This window comes from Lagenorhynchus albirostris, chromosome 14 (genome assembly GCF_949774975.1).
Source record: "Lagenorhynchus albirostris chromosome 14, mLagAlb1.1, whole genome shotgun sequence".
NCBI lineage: Eukaryota > Metazoa > Chordata > Mammalia > Artiodactyla > Delphinidae > Lagenorhynchus > Lagenorhynchus albirostris.
Window position 1 is genome coordinate 2,486,728 of NC_083108.1, and position 20,733 is coordinate 2,507,460.

General features: G+C 49.8%; 1 protein-coding gene across 6 annotated transcripts in view; it reads right to left on the reverse strand.

The window, feature by feature from the left end:
* Window positions 1–3,762: 3,762 nt before the first annotated feature.
* ZNF236 (zinc finger protein 236) overlaps window positions 3,763–20,733 on the reverse strand; it is a 102,742-nt gene continuing 85,771 nt past the window's right edge. For 5 of the 6 annotated variants that reach the window (XM_060170383.1, XM_060170386.1, XM_060170385.1 and 2 more), the window contains 6 exons: window positions 16,569–16,756; window positions 12,385–12,513; window positions 11,381–11,578; window positions 8,982–9,111; window positions 7,112–7,288; window positions 3,763–6,276 (listed from right to left, as the gene is read on the reverse strand). In XM_060170383.1, the coding sequence (XP_060026366.1) occupies window positions 6,152–6,276; window positions 7,112–7,288; window positions 8,982–9,111; window positions 11,381–11,578; window positions 12,385–12,513; window positions 16,569–16,756 (947 nt within the window). In that variant the 3' untranslated portion in view covers window positions 3,763–6,151. Of the gene's footprint in view, window positions 6,277–7,111; window positions 7,289–8,981; window positions 9,112–11,380; window positions 11,579–12,384; window positions 12,514–16,568; window positions 16,757–17,758; window positions 17,826–20,733 lie in introns of those variants that run through there. The other variant, XM_060170387.1, reaches the window with a different exon arrangement.

The following is a 20,733-nucleotide window of genomic DNA, read 5'->3' on the forward strand; positions in this document are numbered from 1 at the left end:
CAAAATCACTTGCGATAACGGTCTGCTGCACAGGTGGGCAGCGCCCTGCCCTCCTCGCGGACGCCCGTCTCTGCACCTTGGCAGCCACACCTCGGAGCAAAACAAGCAACACAGGCTGCTGCAGTGACCGAGGCGGGGGACCCCAGAGCGCTTGCGAGTCCGTGTGGATGCTCGCTTCCCCCGCTGAGGAGGGAGGAAACGAGGGCAGGGCCTGCAGGCAGCCAGGAGCCAGCCAAGCTGCAGGAGTTGGTTGTGCGTCCGGAGGCGGGGCTCTCACTGTTGGAGGGGGAGGGGATGAAGCCTGCAGTGTTGGAGCATCTATGGGACCCCATGGTTTCACGTGCAGACGGGTGCAAAGTCTCAGATCGATGATGAGTGCGCGCGCACACACACGCACACACATACATACACACACTCACTCACACACTCTCTCTCTCTCTCTCCCCCCCCCCCACCCCCACCACTCAGCTCTTGGCTTCTAAATACCACGCTCCACTAGAGGGAGCCAGGGCTTCGGGAAGAAATGGCTGGTTCCAGCGCGGGGACAGGGAAAGGGAACAATTTCTCGGGCCAGAAAGTAAGAAAGCGCTCAGAGAGTAACGTGGGCATGTCAAAAGGACTCAAAGCTACCTGAAGGAGCCCCTACTGGCCAAATCCAGGACTATTTGAGAGTCAAAATAAGGAAGGATCCTGATGGATTGCAGCCATGAAATAAAACAGGAAGCCACAAGCCTGAACCACCACAAACACAAGAATAAACCACCGAGGGAGAACAGGAAGCCCGTTCTCAAAGTGGAATACCAGCTCCTGATGACAGAGGGAATGAAGGGACCTGCAAGCAGGGAGACGCCGGGGTACCACACAGGCTGTCGGCGGGATGAGGCACTTGGCCGCGTGGTCGCAGAGCCTCTCACAAATACTCACCGGTTAGAGGGGAAATGGTTACAGGGTTGACACCGACAGCATCAGTCATGGGACACGTGGACACTGCGTGTCACCTTGATAAGACGCACTGAGAAGAGCATCACCTCTGTGACGCAGGACCCGGCCCAACCGGAAGGCACGGCAGGGCGGGGGCGGCTGCTGAACTCACTTTCAGACGTCAGGGTAACAGGAACCACGGCGACATGGGGAGGGGCGTCCCGGGTGAAGAGGGTGCAGGTGCCGGCACGACCCTGCACCGGGTCTGCTGCACAAAGATCTTATCCTTCACAGGTTCGGCAACACCGGAAAGGGGTGTTTTATGAAGATTTCTCTGTGCCACTCTCACAACTTTTCTGTAAATCTGAAACTGCTTCAAAGAGTTTACACAAGAAGGATAAAGATTTCGGATTATTAAACTTGAGAAAGATAATTCAGAGACAACCTAGAAAACAATGCGTGGTGATGAGGGTGCAGATGGCCACCTGTTGTCCACCTCCGGCTGAGATCACATCAAGATGAGCTACTTCGAGTTAATCCGTAAGAATTTCTTCCCCTGAAGCCGGTTAACAGGGTAACCTACAATCACCCTGTTCTGATACTAAACTAGTGGCATAGAACCATCACTTCTGGTCGATAGAGAATTTAAAAATCAGGGAAATACCTGTTTATTGGCAGAAAGGAGAGGGTGGGGCTGTGTGTTGCCCCGTTTTTCACTTTTTCCTTAGAGAGTAGAGGGATTTAACACTTTAAAGGTACTGCATGACAGTAACATCTCCTCAGTGATAGAAATAACACTATGGGTGGTGCACAATAAATTAATCATTGACATTTGTAAAAAAAATTTCCATTCATAGAGTATGCTGAGCTGGGAACATATTGCCAACAACTGTGAAACATGGTAAGTTCTCCCCACCTGCCGGCTTAGAAGAAGACCCGCCAGCTTCCCGGCTGCTGGCAGGAGACTTGAGGCTCCCGGGCCAGAGAGCAGGGGCTGGCAACTCACAGCAGGAGGAGGCACCAGAGCCCCGGCGTCTGTGTTGATACCCCAGGCGACCTCCACACGCAGCCCAGAGCGGGCCAGGTGATGCCTGCACGCAGGGTGTCGTGTCCCGGGAGAGGAAGCAGGGCTTTGGGAACCTGAGTCTCCAATAAACACACGGCAAGCCGGCCTGACCTTTGCTTCGGTGAGACATACCTTGATTACACGGGTCAGTAAGAAAAGCATCACTTGGCTCTGGAGGAAGATGTCCTCTCTCCCGAGGTCGTATTCTCTTCAAACTGCCTTGAAGAGATCGTGGAGCAGAGATGGCCAGTGCTTTACCCCTAACACTTGCAGAAATGAGACAGACCCCTGGAGAACTACCTCCCAATACACCACAGCTCACTGGTTAAGAAGAGGTCCTCGAGCTGGGAAGGAAGACATGTAATCAACTAATTTTACAGACCAGAGAAGTGAACCGAACTGCCTAAAGACAGGCGGCCCGTCAGCGCCCTGGCTAATCTGACCTGAGGCCCCAAGGCCTGACTTCCCAGCTCTGCCCAAGCCCAGGACGCACCGTAGACTCGTGCCCTTGACTGTGTTTAAGTATCAGCAGCAATCTTACACCACCAAAAAGCCACGCTTTCCGGAAACACTCGGCCGGGCCATTTCAAACAGCTGCAATCCACGGTAGAGGGAACAAATGGGCCACGACCTGATCGCTTCTGAAAGAACAGCCCCCTTCCCCCACCCGCCGTATTTGGAACACTAATAGAGCAATATTCTTTCTACAAACAAGCAATGAGAACAGCAAACTTCTTACCATTCCCTCTGAGCAAAGCCCAGGAAAAAATAAAAATCACCTTAGCTGTTTCAGATTTACATAAATCTGAGTGATGATCTTTTAATGTTAAAAATGTGTATCTTCATGAGTTATCAATATCCTTCTGCAAAGAGGAAACTCCGTGGGAAGAACAGAAACCCACCTCCTTTTCAGAGTTCCGCCCCTGTACTAACGCACGCACCTCTTGCGCATAAATACTGGTGTTCTTGTAGAACTCAAGCTCACAAACGGCAATGGGCAGGAATTACAAAATACTCTTCTGGAGAAACACTCGCTAGTTCAGTGCTGACGCTGGAGGAGATGGAAACTTGACGCCAGGATGGGAACTACTCACTTGAGGACCGATTCTCCTCATCCTGTCAGTAGCGTGCTGTCAGAGGATAAGGAGACATTTGAGGGACTTCCTGCTGAAGCAACAGGCTGCAGGCTGAGCCCCATTCTTGCAGGACCCTCCAACCACACGCCTGCCTTTAAGAGGGACAGAGGAGAGCCTGGGGCAGGGCGTGGGAGTGCAAAGGCGTCCCCACTTGCATCTACCGCCATTTCACGCAGACGCGACCACTTGTGCAGCTGCCTCTGCCCCCAGCGGCCTGTGAGCCGCATCCCAGTTTCCAGTTCAGTACCATGGGCGGGAGGGGAACGCACCCTCCTTCGGCTTACTTAAGGGCTTCACCGTTACTTTACCACAGAAGACAGTTAAAGACCGTCATGCCCTTTCTAAAGGCACTACTTTACAATTCTACTTTGTTTTCTTGCCTGGTCATTTATGACCAGGATACCGCTGAATATGGCCAACAGTGAAAACAACAGACACTGCTACCTAACACAGACGGCCTGCCTGTCATCACACCATATTCGGATTTTTAGTTTGAAGATCTGCAAATAAACCTTGCAAGGGTAGCGTTCGTCAAGCGCAGAGGTACAGGAAAATATGATTAAAATGCTTTTCTGTAAAAACCTGAGCTTGAAAGGAATTCATGTGCCAAACTATTTTAAAAGAAAAAAATTAATCACATTTCCTAACTTCATTTTTTATTTATTGTTATTTCCAAAGCAGATACGCTATGATGAGATATTTTTAAAAATACAATTATCTATCCTCAAAACCCTGGTTATGCAGGAGACTAGAAATCTCTTGTCAGAAGACTTTTTATCAACCAGTAAAGTATAAAGATCAACCTGTACTCCACTCCACCAAAAAGTTCAAGTGATATTATGTCTTTACAAAACCTTATTTTTCAAGGAATGTCTTGCAAAGAAGCAGCTTTTATAATTAGGAAGTAAATCAAAAGAATACATTAATGTCTTGTGTTTGCCTGATAATAAACTGAGAAAACTCACAAAACAGATTATTGATAGATTTGTTTTTTCATTAACCAAAATAAAAGTAGGCTTTAGATTCACCTGGTAAGGCCTTACTTGGGCAGTGCACCAATACAATTCACTGAACTACGCTTTCTATACAATTAGGAATTAAACAAACCCCTTTTAGAGACTGACCTGAGATGACATTTAATGCTGAAACCAAAATAAATAACCTAGCAAAAACAAAATTTTTAAGATTTCAATCATTTCAACTTCGGAGATATTTGTTCACCAAAATTAATCAACATTTCTAAAATAGTTTAATACAAAATTATAGAAGAAAAGTGCAATAAAAGCAGAACCTTTAACTGGCGCAATGACAATTATTCTGAATAACAGACTGCAGCCAGGTATACACACTGACATCCAAGAAAAACCTCAGGGTATACAAGTCCAGCATCACAAGAATAAGTCAAATAAGGCTTTTTTTTTTCTCCCTTAAAAAAATATACAATACATAAAGCAGTTTGAAAAAAAAAAGTAATATTATTTAAGTTTTCTGACTTAAATATTTTCACATAACAAAAGGTTTTATATCACTATCGATGTTACTTATATACATATGCCAGAAGCGTGAACAACAAAAAATCAAAAGACGCCCCTTCAAAAAATAACAGTAAAATGTCTCTTTCTTCAGGAATCTGAAATGAGCTCCTCTCTTAATATACAAAGTCCATACAATATTTATATCATAAAACTGCTCTCTTCTGAAACCAGCAAGGCAATGAGAGAGAAAATAAAGGCGATTATTTTTCAGGAAAAACAAAAACAAAAAACCAACCCCAGCTTTATGTCACAATGACAAGGATATCCATTTATTAATAAAATGAATACAATACTGATCTGAAGTGCTCGCTGGGAGGTAAAAACTCTGTCGCTCTCTCTGTAACTGGGACTAGTGCTTATTTACAAAATATACTGTTCGGCCACACAGAGGCCCATATATCTGTATATGTACATATGTATTTATATATAGAACATATAAATAATTTCAAAGGAGAGATTCACATGAAGTAAAGAAGTTTCCATCTTTGGAATGCTGTGGGAACGACACACACTCTGCCCCAGCGCGGGCAGCGCGGGGTAGGATTTGGTTTGGGACATGTTCAACGTGGCACCATTGATGATACTAAAGAATTCCCTGAAATAAAAAATACACCTGCTTATGCACGAAGAGAAAACCACGGGGCTCATACAGGTTCTTACCCTCAAAGTACAGATACACTTCTTAATCACTGAGGCGGACAGGGCTGCAGTCCCTTTGTTCCCAGGAGACCATTCTGTGATTTCGGACCTGCAGTGCATGGCTTGTGCTTTCTGCGGTAGCCCGACCCATGTACCCGAGTATCGACTCGGGCAGCGCGAGTGGCATCATCCCGCGCGGACAGCTGGATCCTCATGCGTGTGTCAGGCTTGCTCTACTCCCCGGGTGTACGCCCCAGACACTGCATTCTTGTCACTAACGATTAGATATTTGTAATGGAGAGAGAACTGGTCCGGCCATCTCTCAAGGTATTAGTTATATTAACTTATGGTAGACTAAAAATTAGAGTCAATTTCTACTAATTTCAAAATTCACAGAGAAAAAGATGGAAAAAACCTCCCTGCGTGTTGTAACGTTTTTTCCGAACTTCATGCACCTATCTTATGTTTGTTTCATGAGCTATGCTTCTTATAACAGAAAGCATGAAGGAAAACCTATCTGGGTTTTTCCACGTTAACTTCTGTCTTTGCTAATACAAAGAAATCACACTACAATGAGAGTCCGATCCAGTTAATTTCTTTTTAACTAGACGCACTGGCCACGGAGTAGGCGAGACTGCTGACGTAGTACCTGAGTTCAGTGATTTGCAGAACAACAGCAACGTGCTTCCACCTTTCAGCTTTCTTCCTGAAGTCTCTGAAAGCCAATGATTCTTTAGATAATTTTATAGCTATTGTGGTAACATTTTTAACACTTGAGCCTTCAAAACAGAAATCCCAAGTGCTTTGTTCTTCTCCACACTTCACTCTGGAAACGTTCTCGGGGCCGGGCTGTGTCAGAACACGTTGGCCAGGGTCTGCCACTCGCTCGCGGGTTCCGGCTCCACCTCCTCCAGGTGGAGCGCACGGCTCAGCACCTCCCCTCCGTGCTCCTGGGGGACGGCGGGTTCCTGCAAGGTTCCTGCCGTGGTGATAAAGAAAGAGTCCCAGACATTCACTAGCACAAAATTATTCACATTTAAATAAGGACAACTTAAATGGAGACAAGAAATTCCTAAGTTGATTTGTTTTCCTTCCCGGTGAAAAAAGTCATCTGAGCTGCAGGTTTCATAATTCTGTCGGTGACGACAATTACTGTTACTTGAATATGAATACTTGAATACGCACAGAGCGCTCGTTCCCTATGCTCATAAAGCCTATGTTCGTATGACATCCTTGATGAGCGATTACTAATTAATACTAGTGATAACGACAGGCACAAGTTTTCTAACAGAAAGTAAAGCACGAAGCACTAGTGTGTAGATGTTAGAACTTCCTCTTCCTCAAAAACTTCACAACACGAAGGGTCCTACCCCTGTGGCCCCAGGAAAGCCCTGGGCACTACTCCCGCCACGCTCGGGCCGTCCGACTCCCCTCGTGGCCACAGCACCCAGACCGGCAGAGCAAGCCCAAGACGCAGGCTGTAACCCTCCCTGACTTGTCGCAGACACTCCGCGGGCTGCGTTCCAGCCCCCGCCCCAAGCCCCCCGCCCCTGCCTGTCTCCATAAAGGGTGCGGGCATTCCTGGACAACGCGGGAAACAAGGCGGACAGAGAGACGCCCCTGCCCTGCCGGCACCAATGCGGGGGAGTCAGCTCGGGGACACGGAGGCCCATCTGCGGAGCCACAGGGCACAGACTCGCCCGACCTGGACCCTGAGCCTGAGGCGGGGACGCAGGGCCAACCCCTGGGGGCCGGCCGGGCGCGGACCGCTCAGCTCACAGAGTCCCGCGCACCGTGCAGCCAGGATGCCTCACCCGCGTAGCTGTGGGCCCGCTTCATGTGCAGCTTCATGTTGCTCTTCTGCGTGAAGCCCATGACGCAGTAGTTGCACCGGTAGGGCCGCTCCCCCGTGTGCTTCTTCATGTGCACCTGCAGCGCGCTCTTCTGGTTGAAGGCCTTCTCGCAGAGGGTGCAGTGGAATGGCCGCTCCCCTGGGGACAGACAGCACAGTCAGCGTCCCTGATAGATGGCGCTCGACGAGCACACACAGCACAGAGCAACTCCGAAGAAGGGATGCGAGTTTAACAGCAGGCTAAGGACGTTCCTCACTCAGGATGCTAACCCACAGGGTTCCAGCAAGGCCACTCCATGGGGAGCCATGAAAGACACCTTGATCAAAAGCTACGGAAAGTCCTAGAAGCACCCAGAAATAAAGGTAGAGCACATATGGTTCAAACAAAATGTTTCTAATCCATTTTGAGCAGAAAAGCAAAAAGACATTAAGGACATGGGAATATCAAATCCAATTGACTGAAAGTATGGTTTATACAATATGTTTCAAACGGTACTTAATTGCTTTCAAGCTGACGTGGAAACTGACAAATGGAGGGAAAAGCCGCCAAGCTGACTTCCGCTGGGGGCCTGCCCAGGTGAGCGCCCGCCCCACAGCCACACTGCGGAGTCCGGCCCGCCCCACGCAGCATCTCTCTGCTTCCACCCCCTGCGGCCCTGGCGGTCCTGCCACCCCTCGCTGTCACGCACCCACTTCCAAGTCCCAGGGACCGGGTCCCTTCCTGCCCCAGGGCCTGGCACAGCCCTTCCCCCTGGCCTTGAAGGTTCCTTCCCACATGCTCTGCCACGCTGCCTCGCGGGGTCACATGCCAGCACCCCCAGGGCTGTCCTCAGCCCCCCAGGTGTCCCTCCACAGCCAACGACAAAGGAGGTCTTCCTGCAGCTTGCCTAGGGCAGGCAGAGTCCCAAAAATGGCCCCCCAAGGTCTCCTGCCCTGAACTCTGGGCCTGGGACTATGATGACGTCATGCCTGAGAAACGAGAACGGCCACAGATGAACTAGGTCGCTCGTCAGATGACTGGGAGTGACCAAAAGGGAGACTGCCCTGCGGGCCCACCCTGATCACACCGTCCTCAGAAGCTGGGATTCTCTGGAGACGGAAGGGGAAGCTGAAGACATCAGGAGCTGGAGGGACGACGGGGCACCCATGTGAGCAGGGACGTGGCCCCAGTGACAGCCACAAGGTGCCCACTTTACACACATGCCAAACTCTTCACGTGCATCTATGCTAGTAAAAACGGCAGTCGTTTCTCTTGATTATGCTTTTGAACGAATGCATTATGAAGTAACCACATGGTTGTTTTTCACTCAAGAGCTACTTGCTGGACACCCGGTGGGCGCCGGGTCTGCGCTGACAGGCAAGGGGCATCCCTGAGGACACATGGCCCGCAGGCTGGGGAGGGCTGCCGGGCACCTGCTGACCACACAGGAGGCCCTCATGCCAGCCGGGGCACCAGCGGGGCAGGGCCTCTCGGGAGGAGGCGTCCATGTGAAGGTGAGTCAGAGACGGCCGGCAAAGGGACAGAAGGGCTGGGAAGACGATGACCCACCAGAGAGCACCGGGAAAAGGGTGGGCGCCAGACAGAGAGCTGGATGCAGGGAGAGACCTGCCTGTGGCCGCGGGGCCTCGGGGGCTCAGGGAGGTCTGGCGGGCTCTGCCGGGGGTGCTCAGGGGGAGCCTCTGAGGGCTCTGGCCCGGCTGCCAGGTGAATAGAGGCCTGGAGGGGTGCACAGAAGATCAGAGAGGGTGGGAGGCCGAGCCCGTGGTCCCGAGGAGACGGAGGGGCAGAGGGGGAACGAAGCACGGCTGTGGGGGTCCCGCCGCGCGGTCACCTGTGTGGATGCGGCTGTGTCGCTCCAGCTGGCTTGGTTTGGCAAAGGCCTTCTCACAGGTGTCACACTGGAACACCCTCGGCTTCTGAGAGCTCAAGGAAGGACCGGCTTGATGCGTCTGCATGTGCTCCTGGTAAAGACAAACACACATGTGAGGAATACTGAAGATCATACCAGAACTTTAGACTTGAAACAGGAGAGGAAGACCCGGCGCAGAAAGGCCCGTCAGTGGGAGGAGGACCACAGGCTCGCCTCCGATCCGGACCCTCGTGGGTGTTCCCGGAGCAGAGTCGGAGGTGGTACCCGGCGGATGGGAGGCCGGGCCTGCAGCTTGCCAGGGAGACCCAGGCTCCCCCCGAGCCCCTGGGCTGCATCTGGGCGGGGTGGTGTCTCGGCCTCCCTCCCTGTCGGCCACCGTGACAGTTGTTAGAGGACCGGCTGGATATTTTGCAGGATGCCCCTCAACTGAGAGGTGTCTGATGTTTTCCTCATCACCAGACCAGGGCTGTGGGCTGTGGGCTGTGGGCTGTGGGCCGTGGGGAGTTCCGTGCCATTTCCATCCCACAGTATCATCACTGCTGGCCCTGACTCTGATCACGCAGGCAGCATCTGTCAGGTTTCTCCAGAGAAGGGCGGCCATTTGTACCCCCTCCCATCACGTGCCCTTGCTGCCGCTCGCCCCTAAGGAGTGGGGCCACCCCCTCTTGGGGGCAGCATCCACAGGGGCTACTCGGGATTCTTCTGCACAGGAGACTAGCCTGTTCAGTCGATCATGTTTCCACCAGTAACGATCGTGGAGCTTTTGCACTGTGGGCTATAACCCAATTCTACTTTGTTTTCTTGCCCCGGCTGCTCCAGCTTTGGCCCCTAGGAACTCTTCCAGCTGCCCCGTGCCCCCGACGCGGCCCCGTCATACGCCGCGTGTGGGCGTGGCGGGAACTCTTCCAGCTGCCCCCGTGTCCCCCGACGCGGCCCCGTCATACGCCGCGTGTGGGCGTGGCGGGAACTCTTCCAGCTGCCCCCGTGTCCCCCGACGCGGCCCCGTCATACGCCGCGTGTGGGCGTGGCGGGAACTTCCTTATTTCTGGCACAACGTAATTTTTTAAAAAGTCCAGATTTCTGAAGGTCATCAAGAGAAAGTAACTTATAAGTATTAAAAGGCCAAATTTAGTATTTCAAACTGTAGATGTTTATGGAAGAGTTATGTCTATATATAGTAACATATACGATTTTAAACATCTTAAATTTTCTTGAACCATTTTTATTCTTTTCCCTCTTCAAAAGGATTTCTCCTCTATCAGGCTGTAACGTGAGTATAGTTATAATTTCTGTACTGTCTACTAAGAGCTCAGTGCAGGCCTTAAGTGCTTTATATTCCTCAAACTCACCCTAAAATGTAAGTATTAACACCCTTATTTTATAAAGCAGGAAACTGAAGCTGCAGACGGTACGTGACCCGACCAGGAGCACAGAGGCTCTAAGTGGCAGAGGCAGAGGCACACAGAGGTCGGGCGGGGCTGGGGGCCCCTCAGGCATAAGGAGCGCTCGCCAACCCCACCGACCTCGCGCTGCAGCCTCTGCAAGAAGACTTCGTTTGACAGTCAGTGTTTTGCTTTTAAAAATGAACATGGAGTCTCTTTTCAGAACACATTAATACTGGGGCTTCTCATCTCAGAAAACAGTAGAAAAAGAGGCGAGAGGTGCCAGGCAGATGGAGGCCTGGAGAACAGAAACTCGGTTTACTGACTGACCGTCTCCTCTAAAGGCCCTGAAAAAGGAAGAGTGGGATTCACTGTGCAATCAGGCGTCACAGGATTCTCGTGCTTTTGGTAACTAAGCAGCAGCAGAGGAGGGGCTCTGGCCTGGAAGTCACAGGCCTGGGCACTCCCCCTGACCGGTGGTCCTGGAAGTCACATCACAGTACCCTTCCTCATTCTTTCCTCTACTGTGTGGACATCCCAGAGTGGGACCCTCAGGTTGTCCCCAATGACTGGGAGCTACAAACAACGCTGACCTAACCCTGAGCTCGGGCGGGCATATATGCCTTTGTGCCAACTCTCATGGTGGGAGCCGCTCTCGCGTGGTTAGGTATCGCCTAATTCCCCTGCAGGATGCCAGACCAATTCTGCAGCCTGCCAGCCGTCACGGAAGTTCCTGCCTCCCCAGAGCCCTGCTCATAGGTGCCGACAGAGCTCTCATGCGTGTCCCCGCGATGGGAGAAACGGCATCTCAAGGTGATCTGTAAATATGTTCACCTCCATGGGCCTTTCCTCGAAAAGAGATGGGAACCGTGTCGCTCACTAGGAAGAGTCCTGACCCCACTGAGTCCTAGGCCCGTGCAGCGCCTCTGACCTGAAGCGAAGAGCGGCGATGCTGCCGGGAGGGGGGCGGGGGCGTACCTTGAGGTGCGTGGCGCGCTTGAAGGCCTTCCTGCACACGGGGCAGACGTGGATGCGCTCCCGGCCGTGCATCTCCTTGCTGTGGTGCAGCAGCAGGGCGGCCGAGGCGAAGGTGCGGCCACACTCCAGGCACTGGTGCAGCCGGCCCTCCTTCTCGGGCTGCCCACCCTGGGCCAGGTTAGGAGACACGTCCGTCACCTGGAGCGGGTCAGAAATCCCGGCTTGACGGGACCGGCGCGAGGGGTACAGGCAGCCCCGCCCCGAACCCAGCCCCCGAGCTCGGCTGTCATCTGTGGGAGGCGGCCGGCCTCCTGGCCCCCCGTGGGAGCAGCTGCAACGAGCAGCTCAGGCGTGTCTCAAGCACGCTGACCGGGCAGGCTCCGGGGAGCAGAGCACGGCGCCGGCTGGGACCCCAGCCGCAGACCCGGCCCCAGCTCACTTGTCGTGGCCGCTGTGGGCGAGGTCCTCACCCCTCGTCTTTACTCCTCTGCAAAGTTCCAGGAGTCTTTAGGCCTTTCTATGTGGGACTCTGTCATTTACTACGTGTTCGTCCACCCTCACCCCCGCTGCCAAACTGCGTTTAAGAAAAAGGACTAGTCAAAGGAGAAATAGGTCATGCACACACACGTGAACGTGTGTACTATGAAAAAGTATAGCAAGACTTGAAAGAATCAGCAAAGGTATGACAGGAAATCCTACAAAAAGAACAAAGGCAAGTAAATGGCCACGTGCAATCTGATCGGTGGGCAAGTAAAGAAGACAGTGATAGATTTAAAACTACACTTCCGCATTACTGGAAAATCATGGAACAAACGAGACCCAGTGCTAACCCCCCACCCCCGGGTCCTCCCTGCTCAGCACCTGCTCGTCTCTCGGGAGACACACGTCTTCAGGCTGGCGCCGAGCCCGGCCATGCAGGACTCTCCAGGACCCTCCATCCCATCCCTTCTGAAGCTACGCTTTTTGAAAACTATGAGAGATTGTGGATAAAACTTGTGCTGTACCTGATAGGCGATTTCTTCACAGGCTGCCGACGGCTGTGGAGTGGGGCTCACCAGGATGACCTGGGGCGAGCCCGCACCCCCAGGGCCCGAGAGAGCGGGGTCCGTGAGCAAGGCTGGGAACTGCTGACCCTGGCAGAGGTGATTACTGCTTTAGAAGTTGTGACATGATCAAATCCAGTTGTAATTTAAAAGATCTCTTATGGTGCAGTAACTTCAGAAAACAAGCTGGCAGGTCCTCAAACGCTAACCACAGAATCACCATATGACTCAGCAATTCCGCTCAGAGAAACGAAAACCTACATCCACTTGAAACCTTGTACAGGAATGTGCACAGCAGCACTATTCACAACAGCCCAAACAGGCAGAGAACCCCAATATCCATGAACTGATGAACCAACAGACAAAATGTGGTACACCTATACAATGGAACAGTATTCATCAATAAAACAGAATGATGATGACACGGCTACAACGTGTGCAAGCCAGTGAAGGAGGCCAGTCGCAAGGACCAGAGTCTTATGATTCCATTTATGGGAAGTGCCCAGAATCGGCAAATCTACAGAGAGTGGATCAGTGGTTGCCAGGGGCTGGGGGAGACTTGCAGGGGTGGGGTGGATCTGGAGTCGAGGGAGGGACTTGGGGAGTGACTGCTAACTGCTAATGGGACAAGGGTTCTTCTCAGGTGATGACCTGTTCTAAAATTAGATATGGTGATGGTTGTACAGCTCTGCAAACATACTAAAGACCATTAAATTGCACACTTTAAATTACATGGGTGAACTTTACGATATATAAATTATATCTCAGTAACCTTGTAAAAAATATATATATAAAGGACATTTGTTTAAAAATAGACATACAAAACTACTTTGAGTCTTACTGCCACGCCAGCACACCTTTATCAACTGACTGTGAATCTGAGACAGAGAGAGAGAATGGATGTGGTGAGGGCGATGCAGGGAATGAGTGCAGAGACGAAGTTCAACCTAAAGGAACCAACACTGTACTGAAAATGCAGGCTCCATACTAAGAACACAACTCGAACTGCTACCATTAAAGCTGATTCTAAGTGTATTTCACACATCCTCAAAACACTCACTCAAAACCATGGATTTGAAGAATCCCCATCAATGCACGATGCTAAGGGGTAAGGGGTCACACGGCCACACAGAACATGGCCCATGTCGCTGGGGGCCTGCAAGCTGAAGGGGAGGGCTGCTGCTCAATGCCCTCACGGGACTGACACAGGCTGAGCCCCAACCGGGAGGACAGAAGCAAGGAGCGGGCAGGGAGATGAAACGCAGGGCCAGACGGCACTGTGAGCACTTCCTCCACCAGAGGATTTCAGGTGCACTTCTTACTGCAAAGACGCCGCCCAAGGCAGATGGGGAAACAAAGGCAACGGGGTAGAATATGGGATATATGGGGCAGAAAATAAATTTACAAGGTCATCTAGATTCTAGAAAAAAGAGAGCTTCAATTAAGATTCTTTACTTTCCATAGGCGATTTTTTAAAAAGTGAAATAACATTTTAGGTATCTCCATCCATCAGTCCAATTTTCTTACACAAACGTGGGATGGATTGAAAAGTTCCTATGTACCCTAATAAAGCATCATGTCCACTACCCCCCTTACACAGGGAAGTCGGTTGAATATTGCTATCTTCAAGTAGCAGTTACTGCTGCACTTCTACGTGTCTGTGTCTGGCTTTGGCCCCCACTCTGATTAGACAGTTGGTACCCAGTGTTGGTACCCAATTTTGAAAAATCAATCAAATTTGTCAATCAAAATTAATAAATTCACATTTCCTTATTTTATTAATCAAGAACAAATACAACTGCTGGCCAGAAATTCTGACACACCTGAAGAAGTGCTGGCTCAATAAATTCATATATTCCCAACTAAAGCTAAGACATTTGAGACTCTTAGCTCATACAGATTTATCAAGGGGAAATTACAATTCCTTTTTGTTTTGAAATGACAACACTGTAGAAGAGATCAGCAGTTGTCAGGGGGAAGGGGAAGCAGATGTGGCTAAAAGGGCAACCTGAGGGATCCTTGTGGGGATGGGCGTGTTCTGCGTCCTGACTGTGCCAATGACAACACCTGGAGGGTGCGGTGCCCTGGTTTTACAAGATGCTACCACTGGAGAAACTGGGTAGGGGGTCTACGGGATCTGTGCTATTTCTTACAACTGCCTGCGAATCCACAATTATCTCAAAATAAAAAAGCTGAATTAAAAAGAATCCTGAATACGACGTGATTTACTAGCTTATGGCTGGTGTTCCAAAGGCTAATGTTAAGTATTCTAATGCAAATGATCTGATTCAAAAATCAAGTGCCTAATAAAATAAATGCTCAACAATTAGCTATACTTACAGAAATGATGACCTGAATCCGCTAAAATGGCATCATCTAGAAGTCACTTATTTTTGGTTTGTATTATTACTTGCAGTCTGTTTCTTTGCTATATTTCATTTACACTGAGGTGGAAATTGTAATAATTCTCATTCCCCAAGTGCACATGAATTTTGTAGACCCCTCAACTGCTCACGGGGCCCAGGCTGCTGAGTCAAAATCGCCTGGGAGGGAGCGTTCTGGTCGGCCGGGACAGAAGCCCCTCGCATGCAGTGTCCCACGTGTTCCCTGGGGAAAGGGCCGGGCATGCTGGCAGGGAATCTCACAGGGCGTGAGCCCAGAGCGAGCAGAGGACACGTGACCATTCTACAAAGGGAAAGAGGGAGGACCTAGAAGAGCTAACCCATCTTCCTGCAGTCAAAACAGCCAGCACGCACCTGTGGCAGGATCAGAAGAGACCCTGCTCTGGATGCCACAGCCATCAGCGTTTCCCTGCACAGTGAGAGCCCAGAGCGGAGACGAGGCTCCAGCCAGGAGAGCAGGTGACTGTCTACTCTGCTGCCCAGCCTGCCTCTTCACAGCCAGCGACACGCACAGCCGGGCACACGCACAGCCGGGCACACACACAGCCAGGGACACGCACAGCCGGGCACATGCCAGGGACATGCACAGCCAGGCACATGCACAGCTGGGCACACGCACAGCCGTGCACACACACAGCCAGGGACACGCACAGCCAGGGACACGCACAGCCGGGCACACGCACAGCCAGGGACACGCACAGCCAGGGACACACACAGCCGGGCACACGCACAGCCGGGCACACGCACAGCCGGGCACACGCACAGCCAGGGACACGCACAGCCGGGCACATGCCAGGTACACGCACAGCCGGGCGCACACACAGCCAGGGACACGCACAGCCGGGCACACGCACAGCCGGGCACACGCACAGCCAGGGACACGCACAGCCAGGGACACGCACAGCCGGGCACACGCACAGCCGGGCACACGCACAGCCAGGAACACGCACAGCCGGGCACATGCCAGGTACACGCACAGCCGGGCGCACACACAGCCAGGGACACGCACAGCCAGGCACACGCACAGCCGGGCACACGCACAGACAGGGACCAGCAGACAGGTCCGCTGTCGAAACTCCTACAGCGCTTTACTACAGGGATTCATCACTGTAATTAATCATCCTTTCTCATGAGTTTTCTAATTAAGCTGTGAAAGGTTTTTCGGCATCTTAAGCTCAATGCGTTATCTAAAATGTACACCCTTCTATCCAGCACATCTCCTGCAGGGATTCATCTAAGAACATAAGTGATACAGAGCGTAAGAATTTCCACCCTACTAATAACAAACCCTGGATGCAACGCAGTGCCCCTCAGTAAACTCATCTACAAGACGAACGGTGGTACAGCCATTACAAACGTCTGCACTGCTGAAATCATTGATGGGAAGATATTCATAATATAATTAATGAGAGGAGGAAAAGTTTACACTACACGATATAGATGTGAGCTCATTTCTGTAAAAGTTAGAAAATACGCATCTGTACGTATGCATAGAAAGGTTTAGAAGGGAAGACACACTCAAACGTTAAATGCAGTTCCGTTTGGGTAGTGGATTTTTTTAAATGCTTTTCTGTATTGTCTGGATTTTCTTGTACTCCCCACTTTGCATTTAACAAATTACTTTTTCAATTTAATCAGAAAAAACCACTTCAGCTTTGAAAGAGCGTATTCAGAACACACACTCAGGAAAGTGGTAAGTTCCCCGGGACGACCCCGTGGGGCGGGGGGAACACAGGAACTCACCTGAGAAGCGATGTTGAGCGTGACCGTGTCCAGCCCCCCGGAGAGCAAACCCTGAGTGTCAGCCAGGGTCAGCGTGACGCTGGCCTCTGCCCCCACTCCCGATGAGGACATGACCAGGTTCTGGGCAGATGTGGCAGATGGGGACATGGGTGTTGTCAAAGGCAGGCTTCCAGCTGTGGCATTAAGTTCTACAGAAGAGGCAAAACGGGAAAGTAGGTAAGTCCAATGTTATTCGCACGGGAAGACAATTCTCATAAAGGAACGCATCTGTCATAGTCAGCATTTACAGTGCCTAAGCTTGTGAAAGTGCATGAAGGCATCACAGTATCTTTGATTCCAGCGTTATGGCAAGGCTTTTGTAAATATCTACACGTCCTTACACGTAAATGTACTCTGCTTCTGAAGTGTAAACAGAGAAAAAAGCCGTAAAAGAGAGTGAAAAAGTGACCCTGAGGCCCAGTCACCGCTGCCAGTGCAGAAGGAGACTCAGACAAGAATTTCCAGGACACTGTCCTCATCCAGGACCAGAGACCAGCCTGGAGAGAGGAATGAAATGGGACCCACTGAGCGACAACCAGCTCCACAGTGTAACATCTGACAACTCTGCTTACGTTCACCTATTCTGAAACACAGGCAATCAAAATCAACCTCATGCAATCCTTTAAATACTAATTTATCCTGCAGGGCACCTTAATCTTCTTTGGAGAACAAAACAAAACACTATAATATTCTCCCCTTGTAGCTAATGATATAACAGAAAGGAAGACGTCTGGGACAGATCGGGCAAAGAAAGGAAGGCCTTCTCTTCCACAACACTGAAACTCATGCACCTACTGGCAAACGAAATGGGCTTAGCATGGTACTATCAAAGTCCTGTGGCGGGCACCAACAAAACACAACTGTTTAAAGTTTTTACTTGTAAGCATAACACACATGCACATGCACGTGTACACACACACACACGCACAATTCTCACAAGCTGTCCTTCCATTCACCTAGCAAACGTGACTTATCACCCACTTGCGTCAGCCACCGTTCCAGGTGCTAGCGACCCCAAGATGACACCTAAAGCAGAAATTCCGAACACTAGTCCCTAATTAGGTCTGAACACAAAACACCACGAGACTCCCGCGGTCCTCTGCTGAGACCTGGGTCTGCCCGCGTCGGGCACAGGGAACCAGGCTACTTACTTGTAACTGGCGTCCTCCACAGATCCACACTCCCGGAGTCCCACACTGTGCTGCACACACCTGGAACCTTCAAAAGCAGTACAACCATTAGGAGGCTGGGAGTCTCCGCTCTGAAGCAGCCACGCGGCTCAGCCCCCCCTCGCTCGCGTCTGCACAGCGCGCGTGCCCGGCCGCCAGGACGGGAGGGGAGTGTGGATCTGCGGAGGTACCCGGGCCACCTCCTCACCGGGCATCCCCTCCACACACCCGCCATCGGGAGGGGTGAGGATGAACAAGAAGGACCCTGCAGGACCTGGCGAGGAGCAGCTCCACGAGCTGCCGTTCAGTCGGAACCCTAAGGAGAGGATGGGGCCGGCCGCAGGGCGCGGGCTGGGAGAAGCACGGTGGTGTGAGGGCCACGTCGGCCAAGAGCACCACCATGGGCTTAGGGATCATCCCGGAGTAGCCACAGGACTCCAGACCTCACCACAACTCCTGCAACTAAGGAGACGCAGACCTTCTCCCCTTCCGACCAGTGAACTACGTCCGACGTTCTGAGGACGGTTAAGGTAGTGGAAGGTTCCAGGACGTGCAGCACAAGGAATGCAAAGAGAAAACAGAAGCCTGCGAGTTCATTAACTAAGGTGAACCCTGACACAAAGTTCAGAGAAAAGACTGAACAACTTCACGGAAGGCCAGAGCTCATATTTCAACTCAAACAGTGTGGTGGTGACGCAACCTTTAATAATGTTCTTAATTCAAGAGACTTCCCACAAGAAGGATGACCCTAGTTCAGGCAGAACTAGTCTCAATATGGTTGAAAAGAACCTGTGTTTAAAAATTTTCTTTCGCATGCAATTAAATGATTAAAATAATTAAAAGCTGTCACTATATTTGTTTACTATAGAGCTCTTAGCCACATGAAAGTATTTGCTTAAAGCTCTAGAAGCCGTAATTTAAAATTCAAATTAAATATTCTTAACAGGAAAATTAAGATTCAACACTGAAGTAAACACTGTAGACTCTTACTTTTAGTTCCCACTTACGTTTTCTTATTTCTTCTATTCTCCTAGGACACATCACAGCCATCTAAGCCCTACTTCACTGCATGACTCTAACTCAAAAAGAGTAACCTTTAAAGGATTAACAAGTTCTGTATGTTCATCAAACCCACCCTGTTTTCAGTCTTTGTTGGGATAAGTCTTCATAGCCTCTAAGAAAACTTAATGATAATTTTGGAGGGTTTCATAACAAGCTGACAAGGTGTGAGATCACTTTTTTCTTGAGATTAACAAAAAAGTGGTGAGAGGAGGCGGGGAGTCGGGAACGGGAAAGATGCCCTGACTGGCCTCACCCCCAGGAAGAGTGGGAAGAGCGTCTGATGGTAAAGTGCACCCACTGGTAGGGGCCGTTAACATTTCTGAGCTGTTGGGAAGTAAGTAACTGACTGCACTTAAATCTAGGAGAAACGGAGGTCAAAATAACCTCACAAAGAACTAGTAAACAAAGAACTGATCCTTCTCTCACTGAAAGCAGAACTCAATTCATTCATCAACATTACCTTAAAAAGGGACTCAGATGACAATGAAAACACGGCGACCAAGAACCTATGGGATGCAGCAAAACCAGTTCCAAGAGGGAAGTTTGTAGCAATACAGTCCTACCTCAAGAAACAAGAAACATCTCAAATAAACAACCTAACCTTACACCTAAAGGAATTAGAGAAAGAAGAACAAAAAAAACCCCCAAAGTTAGCAGAAGGAAAGAAATCATAAAGATCAGATCAGAAATAAACGAAAAAGAAATCAAGGAACCAATAGCAAAGATCAATAAAACTGAAAGCTGGTTCTTTGAGAAGATAAACAAAATAGATAAACCATTAGCCAGACTCATCAAGAAAAAAAGGGAGAAGACTCAAATCAATAGAATTAGAAATGGAAAAGGAGAAGTAACAACTGACCCTGCAGAAACACAAAGGATCATGAGAGATTACTACAAGCAACTCTATGCCAATAAAATGGACAACCTGGAAGAAATGCACACATTCTTAGAAAAGCACAACCTTCCGAGACTGAACCAGGAAGAAACAGAAAATATAAACAGATCAATCACAAGCATAGAAATTGAGACTGTGATTAAAAATCTTCCAGCAAACAAAAGCCCAGGACCAGATGGCTTCACAGACGAATTCTACCAAACATTTAGAGAAGAGCTAACACACATCCTTCTCAAACTCTTCCAAAATATAGCAGAGGGAGGAACACTCCCAAACTCATTCTATGAGGCCACCATCACCCTGACACCAAAACCAGACAAGGATGTCACAAAGAAAGAAAACTACAGGCCAATATCACTGATGAACATAGATGCAAAAATCCTCCACGAAATACTAGCAAACAGAATCCAACAGCACATTAAAAAGGATCATACACCGTGATCAAGTGGGGTTTATCCCAGCAATGCAAGGATTCTTCAGTATATGCAAACCAATCAATGTGACACACCATATTAACAAACAGAAGGAGAAAAACCATATGATCATCTCAATAGATGCAGAAAAAGCTTTCAACAAAATTCAACACCGATTTATGATAAAAACCCTCCAGAAAGTTGGCATAGAGGGAACTTACCTCAACATAATAAAAGGCCATATATGACAAACCCACAGCCAACATCATTCTTAATGGTGAAAAAGTGAAACCATCTCCACTGAGATCAGGAACAAGACAAGGTTGCCCACCCTCACCACTATTATTCAACATAGTTTTGGAAGTTTTAGCCACAGCCATCAGAGATGAAAAAGAAATAAAAGGAATCCAAATCGGAAAAGAAGAAGTAAAGCTGTCATGGTTTGCAGATGACATGATACTATACACAGAGAATCCTAAAGATGCTTCCAGAAAACTACTAGAGCTAATCAATGAATTTGGTAAAGTAGCAGGATACAAAACTAATGCACGGAATCTCTTGCATTCCTACACACCAATGATGAAAAA